This window comes from Cetorhinus maximus, chromosome 18 (genome assembly GCF_964194155.1).
Source record: "Cetorhinus maximus chromosome 18, sCetMax3.hap1.1, whole genome shotgun sequence".
Classification (NCBI taxonomy): Eukaryota; Metazoa; Chordata; class Chondrichthyes; order Lamniformes; family Cetorhinidae; genus Cetorhinus; species Cetorhinus maximus.
Window position 1 is genome coordinate 60,434,054 of NC_135896.1, and position 22,668 is coordinate 60,456,721.

Below are 22,668 nucleotides of genomic sequence, written 5' to 3' on the forward strand. Positions count from 1 at the left end.
ACCAGATGGGTTTTTACATCAAATGATGATAGTTCTCATGGTCACTATTACCAGGACTGGCTTTTTAATTCCAGTTTTAATAACTAAATTTAAATTCCAGTAGCTGCCCTGGTGTGATTTAAACGCATGTCCCCAGAGCCTTGGTCTCTGGATTGTTAATCTGGTGACAGTACAACGCCATTGCCTCCCTTTTTGTTATCCTTTTGGATGATTCCCGTCTCTCAAACAGCACTTTCCCCCATCTCCGATATTTTTATTCATTTGGATGGAGCATCTACATGTATTATCAGGCTTGAAAGTAACAAAAACAGAAAATGCTGGAAATACTCAGCAGGTCAGGCGGCCTCTGTGGAGAGAAAATCACAGTTATAGTTCAGATCGATAACCTGTCAAAGTCATGGAGCTGAAATTTCAACCGGATCTTCATCTTCACTGCTGAGTACCGCCGACATTTTCTGTCTTTATTTCACATTTCCAGTATCTGAGTTTTTTGCTCTTCAGGGAAACATGTTATTTGATTTGAACAAACCACTGATGTCTATTAATGGCCGGATGCTGTAGAACGAGAGTCCGAGGCTTTGCTGCTGCTTGACTGTCAGGCCGACTCCAGTATTTCCGGGTCAGTCAGGAGAGGCCTCAAACCGGATATCCTGTCGGGTTGGCGGATCAGTTCCGGGTGTTGCTGGTGCATGTTTTTCTTCTCTGGTTCGGCTTCTTTGTCAAAATGTCCCGGGGATCGAGCGCCGGCTTCGACCGTCACATCACTATCTTCTCCCCGGAGGGAAGGTTGTACCAAGTAGGTGAGTGAGCGAGGCCCGCCCGGGGCAGAGGCGGCGGCACCGACACCGACACACGACTGCCCAGTCATCCCGGGGCCCAACTCCCACAAGGAGGCGGCAGGAAGGCCCAGGGGGCAGCCCAGGTGGTGGTGGAGGGACTCTGGGGAAGAGAATTGGGGGGGGGGGGGTGAGCCTGGGGTCGAGAAGGGGGGGCGGGGGGGGTGAGCCTGGGGTCGAGAAGGGGGGGCGGGGGGGGTGAGCCTGGGGTCGAGAAGGGGGGGCGGGGGGGGTGAGCCTGGGGTCGAGAAGGGGGGCGAGCCTGGGGTCGAGAAGGGGGGGCGGGGGGGGTGAGCCTGGGGTCGAGAAGGGGGGGCGGGGGGGGTGAGCCTGGGGTCGAGAAGGGGGGGCGGGGGGGTGAGCCTGGGGTCGAGAAGGGGGGGCGGGGGGGGTGAGCCTGGGGTCGAGAAGGGGGGGCGGGGGGGGTGAGCCTGGGGTCGAGAAGGGGGGGCGGGGGGGTGAGCCCTGGGGTCGAGAAGGGGGGGCGGGGGGGGGTGAGCCTGGGGTCGAGAAGGGGGGGCGGGGGGGGTGAGCCTGGGGTCGAGAAGGGGGGGCGGGGGGTGGGGGGGGGTGAGCCTGGGGTCGAGAAGGGGGGCGGGGGGTGGGGGGGGGGTGAGCCTGGGGTCGAGAAGGTTGAGGGGGGGCGGGGTGAGCCTGGGGTCGAGAAGGTTGAGGGGGGGCGGGGTGAGCCTGGGGTCGAGAAGGTTGAGGGGGGGAGGGGTGAGCCTGGGGTCGAGAAGGGGGGCGGGGGGGTGAGCCTGGGGTCGAGAAGGGGGGGCGGGGGGGTGAGCCTGGGGTCGAGAAGGGGGGGCGGGGGGTGGGGGGGGGTGAGCCTGGGGTCGAGAAGGGGGGGCGGGGGGTGGGGGGGGGTGAGCCTGGGTCGAGAAGGTTGAGGGGGGGCGGGGTGAGCCTGGGGTCGAGAAGGTTGAGGGGGGGCGGGGTGAGCCTGGGGTCGAGAAGGGGGGGCGGGCGGGGTGAGCCTGGCGTCGAGAAGGGGTGGTGGGGGGGTGGGGGGTGAGCCTGGGGTCGAGAAGAGGGGAGGGGGGTGGGGAGGGGCGAGCCTGGGAGCGAGAAGAGGGGGGGTGGGGAGGGGTGAGCCTGGGGGCAAGAATAGGGAGGGGTGGGGAGAAGCGGGCAGGGAGTGAGCCTGGGGTAGAGAAAGGGGGTGGGTGGGGGTGGTCAGCCTTGGGTAGAGAGAGGGGGAGTGGAGAAAGGGGGAGGGGTGAGTCTGGGGTAGAGAAAGGGGGGCGGGGTGAGCCTGGGGTTGAGAAGGGGAGGGCGAGCCTGGGGTAAAAAAAGAGGGGTGGGCGCCAGGGGTAGAGAAAGCGGGGTTGGGGTACAAAAAAGGGGGGCTACAGAAAAAGGTGGATAACCCTGGGGCAGAGGGGAGGCGGGCCGGTGGGGGAGAAGCATGGGATAGAGAGGCAATGGGGAGTCTGGAGTAGAGAAGGTGGCAGGTTGGGAGTAGAGAAGGTGGCAGTTGTGAGTGGTGAGCCTGGAGTGGAAGAAAAGGGAGATCGTAGGGTAGAGAAGGGGGCAGCCTGGCTTGTGGGGGGAGCCTGGCTTGTGGGGGGAGCCTGGGATAGAGACGATGGTTGGGGGGAGAGAAGCCTGGGGTTGAGGAGGTGGGGAGAGAAGCCTGGGGTAGAGAGGAGGAGGAGGGTGGGTGGGGGAGTTGGTGGAGAAGCCTGGGGTAGAGAGGAGGAGGTGGAGAAGTCTTGGGGTGGGGGGGAGGGTGGTAGAGTGGGGGTGGGGCAAGGGGGATGAAGCCTGGGGTAGAGGGGAGATGGGCCGGTGGGGAAGAAGCCTGGGGTAGAGAGGAGATGGTGAGCCTGGAGTAGAGAAGGTGGGAGGGGAGGGGGGGAGTCTGTAGTAGAGAAGGCAGGAGGGGAGAACATAACATAAGAAATAGGAACAGGAATAGACCATTCGGCCCCTCGAGCCTGCTCAGCTATTCAATAAGATCATGGCTGATCATCTTGTGTTTCGAATTCCACACTCCCATCTGACCCCGATAACCTTTGATTCCCTTGCCTAACAGGAATCTATCTATCTCTGCATTAAAAATATTCAATGATCCTGCCCCCACCACCTTCTGAGGCAGAGAATTCCAAAGTCACACAACTCTCTGAGAGAGAAAAATTCTCCTCATCTCCGTCCTAAAAGCGCAGCCCCTAATTTTAAAACAGTGCTCCCTAGTTCTGGACTCACCCACAAGAGGGAACATCCTTTTCAACATCCACCTTGTCAAGGCCGTTCAGGATCTTATGTACTTCAATCAAATCACCCCTCTCTCTTCTAAACTCCAGTGGAAACAAGCCCAGTCTGTCCAACCTTTCTTCATAAGACAACCCACTCATTCCAGGTATCAATCTAGTAAACCTACTTTCAACTGCCTCCAATGCATTTACATCCTTCCTTAAATAAGGAGACCAAAACTGCACACAGCATTCAAGGTGCGGTCTCACCAATGCCCTGTATAACTGAAACACAACATCCTTACCTTTATGTTCAATCCCTCTTGTAATAAAGGAAAGCGTTCCAGAGGAGGGGATGGTGGAGTAGAGAAGAGGGAGTTGGGTGCCTGGAGTAAAGAAGGGGGAGGGGGGGTGGAGTCTGGAGTAGAGAAAGGGTGAGGGGAGGGGAAGTTTGGTCGAGAAGGGGTGAGAGGAGGGGGGTCTGGAGTAGAAAAGAGGGGAGGCAGAGGAGGGGGGCCTGAGCAGAGATGGGAGGGGAGGGGGTTCTGGAGCAGAGATGGGAGGGGAGGGGGGTTCTGGAGCAGAGATGGGAGGGGGGTTCTGGAGCAGAGATGGGAGGGGAGGGGGTTTCTGGAGCAGGGAGGGGAGGGGGTTCTGGAGCAGAGATGGGAGGGGAGGGGGTTCTGGAGCAGAGATGGGAAGGGAGGGGGTTCTGAAGCAGAGATGGGAGGGGAGGGGGTTCTGGAGCTGGGAGGGGAGGGGGTTCTGGAGCAGAGATGGGAGGGGAGGAGGTTCTGGAGCAGAGCTGGGAGGGGAGGGGGTTCTGGAGCAGAGATGGGAGGGGAGGGGGTTCTGGAGCAGCGAGGGGAGGGGGTCCTGGAGCAGAGATGGGAGGGGAGGGTGTCCTGGAGCAGAGATGGGAGGGGAGGGGGGGTCTGGAGCAGAGATGGGAGGGGAGGGGGGTTCTGGAGCAGAGATGAGGGGAGGGCAAGGGGGGTCTGGAGCAGAGATGAGGGGAGGGGGGTCTGGAGCAGTGATGGGGGGAGGGGGGTCTGGAGGGGAGGGGAGGGGGGGTCTGGAGCAGTGATGGGGGGATGGGGGGTCTGGAGCAGAGATGGGAGGGGAGGGGGGTCTGGAGCAGAGATGAGGGGAGGGCAAGGGGGGTCTGGAGCAGAGATGAGGGGGGGGAGGGGGGTCTGGAGCAGTGATGGGGGGTGGGGGGGTCTGGAGCAGAGAGGAGGGGAGGGGAGAGGGGTGTGGAGCAGAGAAGAGGGGCGGGGGATGTGGAGCAGAGAAGAGGGGCGGGGGATGTGGAGCAGAGAAGAGGGGCGGGGGATGTGGAGCAGAGAAGAGGGGCGGGGGATGTGGAGCAGAGAAGAGGGGCGGGGGATGTGGAGCAGAGAAGAGGGGCGGGGGATGTGGAGCAGAGAAGAGGGGCGGGGGATGTGGAGCAGAGAAGAGGGGCGGGGGATGTGGAGCAGAGAAGAGGGGCGGGGGATGTGGAGCAGAGAAGAGGGGCGGGGGATGTGGAGCAGAGAAGAGGGGCGGGGGATGTGGAGCAGAGAAGAGGGGCGGGGGATCTGGAGTAGAGAAGTTGGGGATGGGGGCAGGGGGAGCTGGGAGAAGAGAAGTGGGGGCGAGTGTGTGAGGCTGGAATAGAGAAAAGGGGCGAGTAAGCCTGGGGTAGAGAAGTTGGTGGGGAGCAGGAGGGCCTGGGGTAGAGAACGTATCCCACTATTTATCATAGTATCTTTACACTGCAGAAGGAGGCCATTCAGCCCATCGAGTCTGCACTGCCTCCCTGAAAGCATTCCACCTAGTCCTTATCCCCATAACCTCGCACATTATTTTGAATCTGTGCCCTCTAGCTCTTGATGTTCTCTAGAATGGGAACTGTTTCTCGCTATTTAGCCTGTCCATACCCCTCAGGGTCTTGAATACCTCTTTCAAGTCTCCCCTTAACCTTCCCTTCTCCAAGGAAAACAGTCCCAACCTCTCCAATCTATCTTTACAGCTGCAGTTCTTCATCCCGGGAGTCATTAGTGGGGCGAGGGGGGATGAAGGAGGGAGGCCCTAGGGTAGAGAAGGGATGTTAGGTGGGAGGAGCTGGGGTAGAGAAGGTGAAGGGAGGGCCTGGGGTAGAGAAGCTGGGGGGCGCAGGGGCTGCGGTGGAGGGAGAGCCTGTGGCAGAGGAGGCCGGCCAGGCGGGGTCGGAGCAGGGGGTGCTGAGGAGGCCGGCCAGGCAGGGAGGCGAGGAGCATGGTACAGTAGTTGCGGGGGCTGGGCACATGGACAACAGTCCTGATTTTGGCGGGGGAGTGTGGAAATCCTGGCGCAGCGGGTGTGTCGATGATGGCATGCGGGACTAGATAGTCAGGGATAGCTTAGCTCTTTCTGTTGATGCCTGGACAGAAACTTGCTGAGACATTCAACATCTGGTAGATATTAGCAGTGGCTTTGTGATGTTAAGTTTTCAGTATGAGATTCATCTTAGTAAATCATCTTGTTATAGCAACACGGATTGGACTTGTGTTTCAATGTTTTCAATGCCTAAGGCAATTTGTTTTTTATTGCAGAATATGCTTTTAAGGCTATAAACCAGGGTGGCCTCACTTCCGTTGCTGTTCGTGGAAAGGACTGTGCTATAATAGTTACACAAAAGAAAGTACCGGTGAGTGTGGACTGAAGTACCTGTAGTGGCAGCATTTGAAAAGACTGCTGGGAGGAATTGAGATGGTGTAACTAACTAAGACCCAGTCAAAACAAGAAACTTGCTAAATGTAATAATGTACAGATGTATTAACTACATGGTTCAAATCCCAACATGGCAGTTTGGAAATTTGCATTCAGATGGCAAAATCAGGAAATGAAAGGGTGGTTGCTGTTTAAAAAAAAAAGTGAATATGAAGTTATTAAAAACCCATTGGTTCATGCTATGCTTTAGGGAAGGAAACGTTCAGTCTTACCTATTCTGTCCTTTGTATGACTGTTCCAACACTAACGTGGTTGAATCTTAACTGCCCCTCTGGAGTGGCCTAGCAAGCCACTCAGTTGGCCCACCATGGCAGCTGGAGATGGGTAATAAATGCCAACCTTGCCAGTGATGAATTTGTTAAAGAGAACAGTTTGTGTTACTGGCAGATGGCTGATGTAAATGAATAATCAAACTCTCTTGATGGCCTAGTGGCTGAACACACTACCCAGCTTCATTCCAAGTTACACACTGCTCAGTTAGCTGATCTCAGGTGGAACAGAAATTGACATACTCCAACTGACCTCAGTTGACCTCAGATCTTATAAGTTTAGATATTTTATACAGTATAACTAAAGATTACTAAATGTACCTAGAGTAAACATATCCTGCAGATGTTGAACAGTGTTCTTTTTATATTACCTCATTTTAAATATTGAAATCAATCTTATAAAATTATACACTTAGTGCACAGCGTAAACAGAATGTATAATGACGAATGATGAGTAGAGATAGGGATGAATTTGGTCCACCTGTTAAGTGGAAATAATTATCATACTTTACTAATGAACATGATTGATTCTTTCTTCATCACTGTCAAATGAAATTTAATATGGAGAAATGTGAAGTAATGCATTTAGGGAGGGTAAACAAGGCAAGGGAACACATAATAAGTGGTAGTAGACTGAGAAATGTAGAGGAACATAAGAACATAATTGAGTGCATGTCCTCAGAAGTCGGAAGGTAGCAGGACAGGTAGGTAAGAAAGCAGGGAATATAGAAATGAGGTGAAATATAAGCTGGTTGAGGGGGGTGGGACAGGTAGAGCTGGGTAGAGGGCCAGCGATTGGTGGAGGCAAAGGAGAGATTGCCAAAGATGTCATAGACGAAAGGACAAAGGGGTGTTAACGGTGGTGATATTAGCTAAGAAATGTGCTAATGGTGACATTAAGGGTAGGAAGCAGGATGAGCAACAGATAGCCCTAGTGGGGGTGGGGTGGGGGGAGAAGGGATCGAAATAGGCTAAAAGGTGGAGATGAAACAATGGATGGAAATATATTTAAAAATAATGGAAATAGGTGGGAAAAGAAACATATATTTGAAAAATATAAATTATTGGAAAAAGGGAGGTCGGAAAAGGGGTGGGAATGGAGCAGAGAGTTCATGATCTGAAGTTGTCGAACTCAATGTTAAGTCCAGAAGGGTGCAAAGTACCTAGTCGGAAGATGAGGTGCTATTCCTCCAGTTTGCGTTGAGCTTCACTTGCAGTTGAGCAAACTGGAGGAACTGCATCTGCAGTATTTTGCTTTTATCTTTAGGTAAGAAAGCATACTGGAAAGTTGCCTTTATTAGCTGGCGCACAGCATATAAGAAATAGGAGCAGATTGTACAGCTCCACGAACCTGCTCTGCCATTTACTACAATCATAGCTGGTATTCAGCCTCAACTCCGTTTTCCCACCTGGTCCCTATATCTCTCGATTCAGAATAACCAAAGATCTGTCTATCTCAGCCTTAAATATATTCAATGATGGAGCATCCACAACATTCTGGGGTAGAGAAATCTAAAGTGAAGAAATTTCTCCTCATCCCAGTCCTATATGATCAGTCCCTTATCCTGAGACTGTGCCCCCAAGTTCAAGATTTCCCAGCCAGGTGAAACAATTTCTGTGTTTACCAAGCTCCTTTGGAATCTTATAGGTTTCAATGAGATCACCTCTCCAGAGAGTAGAGGCCCAATCACTTCAGCTTATCATAGGACAACCCTTTTATCCCAGGGACCAATCTAGTGAACTTTTGCTGCACTGCCTCCAATGCAAATATAGGGGAGGTGGTGGCATAGTGGTATTGTCACTGGACTGGTAATCCAGAAACCCAAGGCAGATGGTGGAATTTGAATCCAATAAAAATCTGGAATTAAAAATCTAATGATGGTGGTGAAACCATTGCCTTTTGTCATAAAAATCCATCTGGTTCACTAATGTCCTTTAGGGTCTGGTCTAGCCTACATGTAACTCCAGACCCACAGCAATGTGGTTGACTCTTAAATGCCCTCTGAACAAGGGCAATAAATGCTGTCCGAGCCAGTGACGCCCACTTCCCATGAACGAATATATATTAAAAAAATCCTCTAAACATGGAGACCTCCAGGTGTTATCACATCAAAGCCCTGAATAATTGTAGCAAAACTTCCTTAATCTTGTGCTCCAATTCCCTTGCAATAAAAGCCAACATGCTATTTGCTTTCCCAATTGCTTTCTGTACCTGCATATTAACTTTGTGTTCCTTGTACAAGTATACCCAAGTCCCTCTGAACATTTACAAGTTTCACCCCTTTTTAAAAAAAAAAAATTCTGTTTTCGCTTCCCCAGAACATACTCCATCTCCCACCTTGTTGCTCACTCACTTAACCTGGCTATATCTCTTTGCAGCCTCTTTTACCTCTGCACAGCTTGCATTCCCATTTAGCTGTGTTTTGTCAGAAAACTAAAATATATCACTCTTGGCCCTTCGTCCAAGTCATTAATATAGATTTTAAATAGCTGAGGCCCCAGCATTGATCCTTGTGGCACCTCACTAATCACAGACTGCCAACTTGAAAATGCCCCGTTTATCCCTACTCCCCGCTTCCTGTCTATGAACCAGTTCCCTATCCGTGCTATTTTATTACCCCTGACCTCATGAGCCCTTAGCTTGTGTGGCACACCGTTTATGTGGCACCTTACTAAATGTTTTTTGGAAATCCAAGTATAGTACACCTCTTGCTTCCCCTTTACTTACCCTACTAGTTACATCCTCAAAGAAACTCTCAAGTTTGTCAAACATGATTTTCCCTTTTGTAATACTATGTTGACGTTTTATGATCTTACCATCATGTTCTAAGTGCCTTGTTAAGACTTCCTTAATAAGATTGTAAGAACAGGGAGCAGCACTGTATAGATCACTAGTTAAGCCACAGCTAGAGTACTGCATACAATTCTGGCTTCCGCATTACAGGAAAGATATGATCACATTAGAGAGGGTACAGAGGAGGTTTATGAGCATGTTTCCAGGACAGGAGAATTTTAGCTATGACTGGAAAGGCTGGGGCTTTGGCTGGACCAGAGGAGGCTAAGGGGAGATTTAATTGAAGTGTATAAAATAGAGAGGCCTAGATAAGTTTCTCCTATCCACTTTATTTCCTTTAGCAGAGAAGTCAATAACCAGGGAGCATGGATTTAAAATAATTTGTCAAAGGATTAAATGAGGGTTGAGATTTTTTTTTCACCCATAGGGTGATAGGGGTCTGGAACCCTTAAGGGTGGTGGATGCAGAAAATCTAATAGTCTGTAAGAGTACTTGGACATTTATTTGAAATACTGCAACCTACAAGGCAACAGACCAAGCAGTTCAAGGTGGGATGAGACTGAATAGCTATTTTGGGCTGCACAGACATGATGGGTAAATAGCCACCTCCTGTGCCACAAATGCCTTTTCCATAAGGCATAGGAGCAGAAATTAGGCCATTCAGCACATCGAGTCTGCTCCACCATTCAATCATGGCTGATAAGTTTCTCAACCCCATTCTCCCGCCTTCTCCCCGTAACCTTTGATCCCCTTACCAATCAAGAACCTATCTATCTCGGTCTTAAATACACTCAATGACCTGGCCTCCACAGCCTTCTGTGGCAATGAATTCCATAGATTCACCACTCTCTGGCTAAAGAAGTTTCTGCTCATCTCTATTCTAAAAGGTCTTCCCTTTACTCTGAGGCTGTGCCCTCGGGTCCTAGTCTCTCCTACTAATGGAAACATCTTCCCCATGTCCACTATATCCAGGCCTTTCAGTATTCTGTAAGTTTCAATCAGATCCCCCCTCATCCTTCTAAACTCCATCGAGTATAGACCCAGAGTCCTCAAACGTTCCTCATATGTTAAGCCTTTCATTCCTGGGATCGTTCTCGTGAACCTTCTCTGGACCCTCTCCAGGGCCAGCACATCCTTCCTGAGATACGGGGTCCAAAATTGCTCTCAATATTCTAAATGAGGTCTGACCAGAGCCTTATAAAGCCTCAGCAGCACATCCCTGCTTTTATATTCTAGTCCTCTCGAAATAAATGCCAACATTGCATTTGCCTTCCTAACTACTGACTCAACCTGCAAGTTAACCTTAAGAGAATGCTGGACTAGGACTCCCAAGTCCCTTTGCACTCCAGATTTCTGAATTCTCTCCCCATTTAGAAAATAGTCTATGCCTCTATTCTTCCCACCAAAGTGCATGACCTCACACTTCCCCATGTTGTATTCCATCTGCCACTTCTTTGCCCATTCTCCTAACCTGTCCAAATCCTTCTGCAGTCTCCCCGCCTCCTCAATACTACCTGTCCCTCCACCTATCTTTGTATCATCTGCAAACTTAGACAGGATGCCCTCAGTTCCTTCATCTAGATCATTAATGTATAAAGTGAAAAGTTGTGGTCCCAACACTGACCCCTGCGGAACTCCACTAGTCACTGGCTGCCATCCTGAGAAGGACCCCCTTATCCCCACTCTCTGCCTCCTGCCAGACAGCCAATCTTCTATCCATGCTAGTGCCTTGCCTCTAACACCATGGGCTCTTATCTTACTGAGCAGCCTCCTGTGAGGCACCTTGTCAAAGGCCTTCTGGAAGTCCAAGTAGATAACATCCATTGGCTCTCCTTTGTCTAACCTACTCGTTACCTCCTCAAATAATCCTAACAGATTTGTCAGGCATGACCTCCCCTTGATGAAACCATGCTGACTTTGCCCTATTTTACCATGCACTTCCAAGTATTCTGAAATCTAGTCCTTAATAATGGACTCTAAAATCTTACCAACGACTGAGGTCAGGCTAATCGGTGTGTAATTTCCCGTCTTTTGCCTCACTCTCTTCTTAAACAGGGGGGTTACATTAGCGATTTTCCAGTCCTCTGGGACCCTCCCTGACTCGAGTGATTCCTGAAAGATCACCACTAATGCCTCCGCTATCTCTTCAGCTATCTCCTTCAGAACTCTGGGTGTAATCCATCTGGTCCAGGTGATTTATCCACCTTCAGACCTTTCAGTTTTCCTAGCAACTTCTCCTTGGTAATGGCCACCATACTCACCTCTGCCCCCTGACTCTCTTGAACTTTGGGGATGTTACTTGTGTCTTCCACCATGAAGACTGACGCAAAGTGCCTATTCAGTTCCTCCGCCATTTCTTTGTTCCCCACTACTACTTCTCCAGCGTCATTTTCCAACGGCCCAATGTCCACTTTTGCCTCTCTCTTACCCTTTATATATCTAAAAAAACTCTTGCAATCTTTTTTTATATTACTGGCTAGTTTACCCTCGTATTTAATCTTCTCCCTCCTTATTTCTTTTTTAGTTGTCCTCTGTTGGTCTTTGTAGGCTTCCCAATCCCCTGGTTTTCCACTGCTCTTCGCCGCATTGTATGCTTTCTCTTTAGCTTTTATACTGTCCCTGACTTGTAAGCCATGGTTGCCTCGTCCTCCCTTTAGTATGCTTCTTCTTCCTAGGGATGAATTTTTGCTGCGTGTCTCAAATTACTCCCAGAAACTCCTGCCATTGCTGTTCCACTGTCTTTCCTGCTTGGCTCATCTCCCAGTCAATTCAGGCCAGCTCCTCCCTCATGCCTCTGTAGTTGCCTTTATTCAACTGTAATACTGTTACATCTGATTCCAGCTTTTTCTTCTCAAATTGCAGGGTAAATTTATGGTCACTTCCTCCTAAGGGTTCCTTCACCTTAATCTCCCTAATCAAATCTGCCTCATTACACACCGCTAAATCTAGAATTGCCTGTTCCCTAGTGGGCTCCACCACAAACTGCTCCAAAAAGCCATCTCGTAGGCATTCCACAAATTCCTTTTCTTGGGATCCACTACCAACCTGATTTTCCCAGTCTACCTGCATATTGAAATCCCCCATGATCACTGTAACCTTGCCTTTCTTACACGCCTTTTCTATCTCCTGGTGTATCTTGTGCCCCACATTCTGACTACTGTTCGGAGGCATGTACATAACTCCCATTATGGTTTTATTACCTTTGCGGTTCCTCAACTCTACCCACACAGATTCTACATCATCTGACCCTACGTCATTTCTTACTATTGATTTAATTTCATTTCTTACTAACAAAGCAACCCCACCCCCTCTGCCAACCTGCCTATCTTCTCGATAGGATGTATATCCTTGGATATTTAGCTCACAGTCCTGATCCCCGTGCAGCCATGTCTCTGTGATGCCCATCACATCATACCTGCCAATTTCAATCTGCGCCACAAGCTCGTTTACCATATTTCGTATACTGCTATTTCTTTGTCTATGATTCTAAGATTCACTGCTTTCTAAAATATTGAAAAGCAACAAGATCTGGAATTTCAATATTGGATATTGTTGGATTGTTTGTATTTTGTACTGTCTAACAGCTCAAAGTTCTGGATTAGTGATTTTGTTTTTAACACGGATTAAAACTTTTCATCTGTGTCAACTTAGCTCAATGGTAGCAATCTTGCCTGTGGGTTATTAGTATGTCAAAGCTCTAGGTCAGCACTTAAGTATGCAACCTAGGGTGACAAGCCAGTGCAGAAGTTCTAAATTTCTGATGAAATATTAAACCATGGCTCCATCTACTCATCAAGGTGCATTCAGCATACTGGGCACGAAGCTCTGAAATTCCCACAACTCAGTTGTCCTGGCCCATACTTAATGTAAGGTGTAACCTTTAGTTCTTTATTGTGTACTCTCCTTAATCCAGTGGTTCAATTTGCTGTTTTTCAGGATAAGCTATTGGATGCCAACACAGTCACTCACCTGTTCAGAATAACTGAAACCATAGGATGTGTAATGACAGGAATGACAGGTAATAACCTGAAAAACTGATTCAGATTAAGTTTCTTCCCTTTAAACTACCTGACTTTGCTTTTAGACATTGAGCCTTTTTTTAATGTGCCAACAATAGAACAGAATCTTATCAACACCAATACAAAAGTAGATGCAGGAAATTTTTTAAAAATTCTGGAAATACTCAGATCAAACAAAGTCTGTGGAGAGAGAAGCAGAGTTAATGTTTCAGTTTGATGATGAAATTTCCAGCATTTTCTGTTTATATCATTGACACCATTCTCAGTATTGACCAAATCCTGTGCCTGGTAATTTAGCCAGTAATATTCAACAAATACTCTTAGCAATAACCAGAAAGAACATAGTTAAGGGGAGATTCAAAGTATTACAGGGTGAGACAGTTGATTCCAAAGTGATCTCCCTTTCCAGTCCACAGGCTTTTAAAACCCAAGTTCAGTGTCATCTAACCACTACTACTTGATTTGCTTTCTGTCCTTGTTTCATCCTTCGTGCTCTCCTTTATTATGGTGGCTTTTTCACCTTTCAAGTTTCTAAAATTAACAATGAAAATAAATCAGCTTTGTTTACATTAGTTTACACATTTTCCTGAAAGTCTATCTTTTTTTAATTTCTTTTTTTAAAATTACAGCAGACAGCAGGTCCCAGGTTCAAAGAGCTCGGTATGAAGCTGCAAACTGGAAGTACAAGTATGGCTATGATATCCCAGTGGACATGTTGTGCAAACGAATTGCAGATATTTCCCAAGTATACACGCAAAACGCTGAAATGAGACCCCTGGGATGCTGTAAGCAACTTCTATATGTAGTATAATATTAATGCTACATTAGGTTTCTACTTCAAATTGTATTTTGCATGTACTTGCAAACTATAAATCCATGTACAGTCATGTATTTTTATGGTCCATCAAATGTGACTTTCCAAATTATATTCTTAAAGGTACTAATTAAGAAAAGATTCACCTATTAAACTTGGTGATCCTTGTAAGGCTTGTTACCATGTCCTTTTTGTATTTGGAAAAAAATATTTGATTTAAGGCAAGGAATAGGTGAGCCACAGAGAGCAGGAAATTCTCAGAACTACTCCCAATACATATTGAATTAAAAAGAAAGGAGTTGCATTATACAGTGCCTCTAACATTGTAAAGTGCTTTGTAACCAATTAAGTATTTTTGTAGTCATTCTTGTTGAAAATGGAGCAGGGATGTCTTGCTGCAATTATACAGGGCCTTGGTGAGACCACACTTGGAATATTGTGTGCAGTTTTGGTCTCCTTATCTGAGGAAGGATGTTCTTGCTATAGAGGGAGTGCAGCGAAGGTTTACCAGACTGATTCCTGGGATGGCGGGACTGACATATGAGGAGAGATTCAGTCGGTTAGGATTATATCCGCTGGAGTTCAGAAGAATGAGGGGGGATCTCATAGAAACCTATAAAATTCTAACAGGACTAGAAAGGGTAGATGCAGGAAGGATGTTCCCGATGGTGGGGGAGTCCAGAACCAGGGGTCACAGTCTGAGGATATGGGGTAGACCATTTAGGACTGAGATGAGGAGAAATTTCTTCACCCAGAGAGTGGTGAGCCTGTGGAATTCGCTACCACAGAAAGTAGTTGAGGCCAAAACATTGTATGTTTTCAAGAAGGAGTTAGATATAGCTCTTGGGGTGAAAGGAATCAAAGGATATGGGGAGAAAGCTGGAGTTGGCTATTGAGTTGGGTGATCAGCCATGTTCATAATGAATGGCGGAGCAGGGCCGAATGACCTACTCCTATTTTCTATGTTTCTATGAAATGGAGCAGTCAATTTACTCACAGCAAGGCCCCTTGTACAGGAGAGGTGCTGACCAGATAATCAGATTTAGTGATGTTAGGTGAGGGATAAATGTTGGACAGGATTCACATTCTTTTGCTCCTCAGTGACCCATGCTGCAATTCTGTAAATTTGACTGAGGACAAGATGGAAATGTTTGTGTTGCCCCAAAAAATTGCATAGTCTGTTGATTTTCACTGTCGAGTCTCCTGCATGAATATTAACCACTTGTGTCAGCTGTACTGTCAGTCTTCAGAATCAGCAGACAGGCATGTAAAAATGATATCCAACAGCATCACTTCATTAACTTAAACTGTATCAAAATAATGTACTCATCTACATTTACATACGTTCTCCAAAATTGGCAGCTCATTGAATTCATAGAGGAATCTGGTTTATTACTTTAGTGTTTTCTTAAATCCAGAATTCAAAAAAGGAAGCTAGTGGATACATGTGACCCTGTGATGATGTACACCCTGAAAAAAGTGCTGAGCTGATTCAGATCTTTATAGGATTTGATTCAGCATTAGAAATACTCCTGCTTAAAAAATATGGAAATGATGCCATTGTGTGATTCATACTTGTACTGGATTATAAAGACTTTAAATAACAATGGCAGCTAAATAACAAAGATTGAATTGTATTCTGGCGGCAGAGAAATTGTTGAAAGAAGGTTTAGTCAGATCTTTTGTTTTTTTTCCATTGAATATTTGAATAGTTCAGGGTTTTTACCCCTGAAATCTTACTTTTTTCACTGAGTGTTGGTAGGTCCTGGAACGCTGTACCTAAAAATGTGGTAGAAGCTGATTTCATAAATTATTTTAAAAGGTAGTTGGATAGATACTTAAGGATGACGAATTTACAGGATTGTAGACAAAAAGGTGTGGGATTAAGCATGACTATCTTTCAAAGAACCAGCAAGGGCATGACAAGCTGAATTCCCTTCTTCTGTGCTGTAAGTTTAGAAACCACAGAAAAGCTAGGTGCAGAATGAGGCAAGTCAGCCCATCCTATCTGCACCAGCCAAAAAGAGAAAAATATAAACTAGCTGCTTATTTTAATCCCACCTTCCAGCACTGGTCCATAGCCATGCAGGTTACAGCACTTAGATGTAGATCCAGATACCTTTTAAATGAGTTGAGCGTTTCAGTCTCAACCACCAGCTTAGGCTGTGAATTCCAGATGCCCACCACCCCCATGTGAAAAAGTTTTTCCTCATGTCCCCGCTAATCCTTAAACCTATGCCTCCTGGTAATTGACACCCCAGCTAGGGGAACTAAGTCTTTCCTGTCTTGTATACCTCAATTAGGTCACCCCTTAGCCTCCTTTGTTCTAAGGAAAACAACCCTAGCTTATCTAATCTCTCCCCATAGCTGCAATTTTCAAGCCCTGGCAACATTCTTGTAAATCTCCTCTGCACTCCCTCCAGAGCAATTATGTCCTTCCTGTAATGTGGTAACTAGATCTATATACACAATTCCAGCTGAGGCCTAACCAGCGTTGTATACAGTTCCATCATTACATCCCTGCATTTGTATTCTATACCTCGCCCAATAAAGGAAAGCATTCCATATGCTTTCTTGACCACCTTGTCCACCTGCCCTGCCACCTACAAGGACCTATGGACATGCACTCCAACGTCTCTCACTTCCTCAGCCCCTCTCACTAACTTTCTGCTATTGACTTTGTTTGCCCTCCTCAAATGCATTAACTCATAATTTTCTGGATTGAATTCCATTTGCCACTTTTCTGCCCACTCAACCAAACCAGTGATATCATTCTGGAGACAACAGCTATCCTCTTCACTATCAACTACACGGCCAATTTTTGTGTCATCTGTAAATTTCCCAATCATGCCTCCCACATTTAAGTCTAAATCATTAATATATACAACAAATAGCAAGGACCCCAACACTGAGCCCTGTGGGACACCACTGCAAACCGTTTTCCATACGCAAAAACATCCACCGACCATTACCCTTTGTTTCCTGTCATTGAGCCAATTTTGGATCCAACCTGCCACCTTCCCCTGTATCCCATGAGATCTCACTTTCCTGACCAGTCTGCCATGTGGGACCTTGTTGGATGCCTTGCTGAAATCCATGTAGACAACATCCACTACACTACCCTCATCAATCCTTCTGATTCTGTTAAATGCTAAGCAGAAACAAAATGTATAAAAATAATTTTTCAGTTTGATTATTGTGTTTTACAGGTATGATTCTGGTAGGTGTTGATGAAGAGCTTGGTGCTCAGGTGTACAAGTGTGACCCTGCTGGTTATTACTGTGGTTTCAAGGCCACTGCCGCAGGAGTCAAACAAACAGAAGCTACAAGCTTCTTGGAAAAGAAAGTGAAGAAAAAACTTGACTGGATATACGCACAAACTGTAGAGGTATGAAAATATTAAGCCCTTGCACTAATAATTAAGTTGAATTTCCTTATCTTTTTCCTTTCTTTATTTTAATGTGCTACATGATGGTTTCCATTGCTTGTGATCAGCTGTAAATTAGTGATTTTTTTTTGTTCTCTTTTTTGAAATAATGTATTTTCTTTTGTTGTAGACAGCAATAACCTGCCTGTCTACGGTGCTGTCCATTGACTTCAAGCCCTCTGAAATTGAAGTAGGGGTGGTTACAGTGGATAACCCTAAATTTAGGTAATTTTAAGGTTATCTTGTTTTCTAAATTAGTAAATCTGCCTAATTGTTTGTTGACTAATTTCAATATTAAACTTTTTTATTCCTTGACGAGTTACATGAGTTATTCAAGGTTAGGGGAATTTGAAAACACCTTTGCAAGAATGTGGGCCAAGTAATTTGTTAAAGTACATTGTGAGGTTAGCTTGAATCAGCTCTGAAGGGATGTTTGGGAACTTGGTCTGTATCTTTGTGTGCTTTTCCTGATGTCGTGATATGTAAAAACCTCTCAACGTCATATTTTTGCATTTGGTTCCTCCTATTACCAACAAAACCAAATTTAACCCTATATATTTATAAATACAGGTTAATACATTGATAAATACAGCTTTCTGATCAAAAATAAATTCTTTTCATTGGATTCTTGCATTTGAAACAAAACTAGCTCTGAACCCCGATATGTCCCTACTTTGGAATGCACCTTTTCTATGTGATGTGTATGAAACTTTGCAATCTTTTGATACAGATGGTGATTAAAATAGGTATACACATATCACATCTTTGAGGTCATGCAATGGCGACACTGGGTGGTGCAATGAGTTAAAACACTAGCCTTGCATCTGTTGATACTGCGTTTGAATCCAATTCAAACTGAAAGAATGTAAGCTTGTTCTCTTGACTGCAAGTACTCACACTAACTATTTACTCAGAATCAACTCAATCACAATTAGGCCTGGTCTTACAATATGCGGTGTTTGTAAATTGGCATTAAGTGGTAACTTTACACACAAGCCAAAGAATGTTTAGCATAGAAAAGGGAAAAATCCATACCAATACAGTTAGAAACACTTCTCTGAAGTTGAGTTTAAGCCATATTGGATCAATGGACTGGGTACCTTGACATGTGCTTGGGAAATAATGATGCTGGAATTGCAAAGGTGTTAATTTCTAGTACTGACATAACTAACCTTAAAAAAAAACTGAAAGCTTTGGACACAAGTGCTAAAAAGGTTCTTGCTGATTGTCTGTGCAGGATACACTGCTCTTAATTTGACTTCATTGGAAAGGCATATCAGACTTAACAAACAGCCAATCTGCAACTACCAGTTTACTGCCCACGTCAGCTGTGGCTCAGTTCATAGCACCCTCGCCTTTGAATCAGAGGGTTGTGGGTTCCTGTCCCACTCCCGGAAACCAAGAACTGTGATTGTACTCGAAAAGAGTTGCAATCTGTGACTGTTGATAACTCGAAAGAGTATCAATGTGAAAATTGGCCCCAAAGAAAACAATATTAACTAATTCCTGAATGATGCCTCTCCTCAGGTGTGACCTTAGGCCAATATTCGGCGCTTGAGTAAATCACACTTCAGAAGTAAAGCTTTAAATGAGAGAACTACATTATTACATGACAACAGTTTGATATATTGTTTAAAACTTCTCTTTACAGTCTTCATTCTTGAGATATTTTACTTTGAGCAGTTTAGAAATTTTAAAGTAGCACAAAATACAAATACATTGAATTGTCCAATTTATCTTTGAATTTTTATTTGTAAAATGTGCTTTAACATGAAAAACCTTCCTTCTGACAATTTTTCTTTTTTCCCAGGATTCTTTCAGAAGCTGAAATTGATACACACCTGGTTGCTCTAGCAGAGAGGGACTGAAATTCCATTTTGTTTAAGAATCTGTATTTGTTATATAGAGCATTGTTAATGGAAGACTAGATGGCTGTAACAATGCCATCTACACTGTATTTTAATCCGTTCAAATAAAGCTGAGGTTTTGGAACATACTATTGATTAAAGTCATATTTACACATATGCTCACATCTCATCTACAGATCAAATGGTGGCTTTATCTATATAAAAATGGAGAGAGAAGTAGCTTATCTATTCCATGCTTCTTCTAAACTCTCAAACTTCATGATGCAGTTAGATCCTGAGATTAACAAAATGGAATGTTATGGAATTATATGAAAATTTAGGTACAGAATGTAACCATTTCTGCCCTTTGAGCCATTACAGAGGAACTGTTTTATAATGAGCATCTGGGAGTGAGTTAGAGAAAAGAGACTTTTGTCCAGAGTTACTGAAAAGTTAAAGGCATCTCTAGTTTGCTTGTAATGCAATGCAATGAAATGAAGATTTTGACAGACTGATAATTGAGTTACAATCTTTTAATTGTTTTAAAAAATGAATAAAAATTTCTGTACAGTAAGTCCCTGACACAAACCCTGTCGCAGACACTACAAAAACAGAATTACCTGGAAAAACTCAGCAGGTCTGGCAGCATCGGTGGAGAAGAAAAGAGTTGACGTTTCGAGTCCACATGACTCTTCAACAGAACTGAGTATAGTTAGGAGAGGGGTGAAATATAAGCTGGTTTAAGGTGGGGGGCGGGGGGAGAGAAGTTGAGGGTGGGGTGGTTGTAGGAACAAGCAAGCAGTGATAGGAGCAGATAATCAAAAGATGTCACAGACAAAAGGATCAAAGAGGTGTTGAAGGTGGTGATATTATCTAAGAAAAGTGCTAATTAAGAATGGATGGCAGGACACTCAAGGAACAGCTCTAGTGGAGGTGGGGTGGAAAGACTGACAAGGTATTAGTTGTAGATTTAAAAATAATGGAAATAGGTGGGAAAAGAAAAATCTATATCTCAATGAATTTTGGGCTCGGCACGATGCTGAACTCTTCTTCCGCCGTCTTCGTCTCCGTTCTCACTTCTTTGGGCAGGAGTCCTCTCCCCGTTGAACGGATCCTTTTACCCACCTCCAATATTCTCCCTCCACCTGGACCCCTCCCTCTGGATTCTTACCTTCTCTTGATCTTTTCATTGAGAACTATCAGCGTGACATTAGCCGTCTCAATTTCTCTCACCCATTCTAATCTGTCTCTCTCTGAACTTACTGCACTCCGTTCTCTCAGGTCCAACCCCAACATTGTCATCAAACCCGCTGACAAGGGTGGTGCTGTTGTTGTCTGGCGCACTGACCTCTACCTCGCGGAGGCTGAGCGTCAACTCGCAGACACTTCCTCCTACCTCTCCCTAGACCATGACCCCACCACGGAACATCAAGCCATTGTTTCCAGGACTGTCACTGACCTCATCTCCTCTGGAGATCTTCCTCCCACAGCTTCCAACCTGATAGATGCCCAACCTTGGACGGCCCGCTTCTACCTCCTACCCAAAATCCACAAACAGAACTCTCCTGGCAGACCGATTGTGTCAGCCTGTTCCTGCCCCACGGAACTCATTTCTCGTTATCTTGACTCCCTTCTCTCTCCCCTTGTCCAGTCCCTTCCCACCTACACCCGTGATTCCTCTGACACCTTACGTCACATCAACAATTTCCAGTTCCCTGGCCCCAACCACTTCCTCTTCACCATGGATGTCCAATCCCTCTACACCTCCATCCCCCACCAGGATGGTCTGAGGGCCCTTAGCTTCTTCCTTGAACAGAGGCCCCAACAATCCCCATCCACCACTACTCTCCTCTGTCTGGCTGAACTTGTTCTCACACTGAACAATTTCTCCTTTAACTCCTCTCACTTCCTCCAAATAAAAGGTGTGGCTATGGGTACCCGCATGGGCCCCAGCTATGCCTGTCTCTTTATGGGGCATGTGGAACATTCCTTGTTCCAGTCCTACTCCGGCCCCCTCCCACAACTCTTTCTCCGGTACATCGATGATTACTTCGATGCTGCTTCACGCTCTCGTCGGGACCTGGAAAAATTTATTAATTTTGCTTCCAATCTCCACCCCTCCATCATTTTCACATGGTCCATCTCTGACACTTCTCTTCCCTTCCTTGACCTCTCTGTCTCAATTTCTGATGATAGACTGTCCACCAATATCCATTACAAGCCTACCGACTCCCACAGCTACCTCGACTACAGCTCCTCACACCCCGCTTCCTGTAAAGACTCCATCCCATTCTCTCAGTTCCTTCGCCTCTGTCGCATCTGTTCTGATGACGCTACCTTCAAAAACAGTTCCTCTGACATGTCCTCCTTCTTCCTTAACCGAGGTTTTCCACCCACGGTCGTTGACAGGGCCCTCAACCGTGTCCGGCCCATCTCCCGCGCATCCGCCCTCACGCCTTCTCCTCCCTCCCAGAAACATGATAGGGTCCCCCTTGTCCTCACTTATCACCCCACCAGCCTCCGCATTCAAAGGATTATCCTCTGCCATTTCTGCCAACTCCAGCATGATGCCACCATCAAACACATCTTCACTTCACCCCCCCCCGGCGGCATTCCGTAGGGATCGTTCCCTCCGGGACACCCTGGTCCACTCCTCCATCACCCCTTACTCCTCAACCCCCACCTATGGCACCTCCCCATGCCCACGCAGAAGATGCAACACCTGCCCCTTCACTTCCTCTCTCCTCACCGTCCAAGGGCCCAAACACTCCTTTCAAGTGAAGCAGCATTTCACTTGCATTTCCCCTAACTTAGTCTACTGCATTCGTTGCTCCCAATGCGGTCTCCTCTACATTGAAGAGACCAAACGCAAACTGGGCGACCGCTTTGCAGAACACCTGCGGTCTGTCTGCAAGAAAGACCCAAACCTCCCTGTCACTTGCCATTTTAACACTCCACCCTGCTCTCTTGCCCACATGTCTGTCCTTGGCTTGCTGCATTGTTCCAGTGAAGCCCAACGCAAACTGGAGGAACAGCACCTCATCTTCCGACTAGGCACTTTACACCCTTCCGGGCTGAATATTGAATTCAACAACTTTAGATCTTAAACTCCCTCCTGTTTCTTCCCCCTCCCTTTTGTTTTTTTCAATAATTTATATAGATTTTTCTTTTCCCACCTATTTCCATTATTTTTAAATCTACAACTAATACCTTGTCAGTCTTTCCACCCCACCTCCACTAGAGCTGTACCTTGAGTGTCCTGCCATCCATTCTTAATTAGCACTTTTCTTAGATAATATCACCACCTTCAACACCTCTTTGATCCTTTTGTCTGTGACATCTTTTGATTATCTGCTCCCATCACTGCTTGCTTGTCCCTACAACCACCCCACCCTCAACTTCTCTCCCCCCGCCCCCCACCTTAAACCAGCTTATATTTCACCCCTCTCCTAACTATACTCAGTTCTGTTGAAGAGTCATGTGGACTCGAAACGTCGACTCTTTTCTTCTCCACCGATGCTGCCTGACCTGCTGAGTTTTTCCAGGTAATTCTGTTTTTGTTTTGGATTTCCGGCATCCACAGTAGTTTTTTGTTTTTATCACTGTCGCAGACACTTCCTCCTACCTCCCCCTGGACCATGACCCCACCACTGGACATCAAGCCATTGTTTCTAGGATTGTCACTAACCCCATCTCCTCTGGAGATCTTC

General features: G+C 46.3%; 1 protein-coding gene across 1 annotated transcript; it reads left to right on the top strand.

The window, feature by feature from the left end:
• The first annotated feature begins 200 nt into the window (after positions 1-200).
• On the top strand, positions 201-19,107 carry psma6a (proteasome 20S subunit alpha 6a). The gene is made up of 7 exons (XM_078562759.1): positions 201-800; positions 5,611-5,705; positions 12,788-12,869; positions 13,500-13,655; positions 16,894-17,072; positions 17,242-17,336; positions 18,922-19,107. The coding sequence occupies exons 1-7, from the start codon at positions 725-727 to the stop codon at positions 18,977-18,979; spliced, it is 741 nt and encodes a 246-aa protein (XP_078418885.1). The 5' UTR covers positions 201-724; the 3' UTR covers positions 18,980-19,107.
• The last annotated feature ends 3,561 nt before the right edge of the window (positions 19,108-22,668 follow it).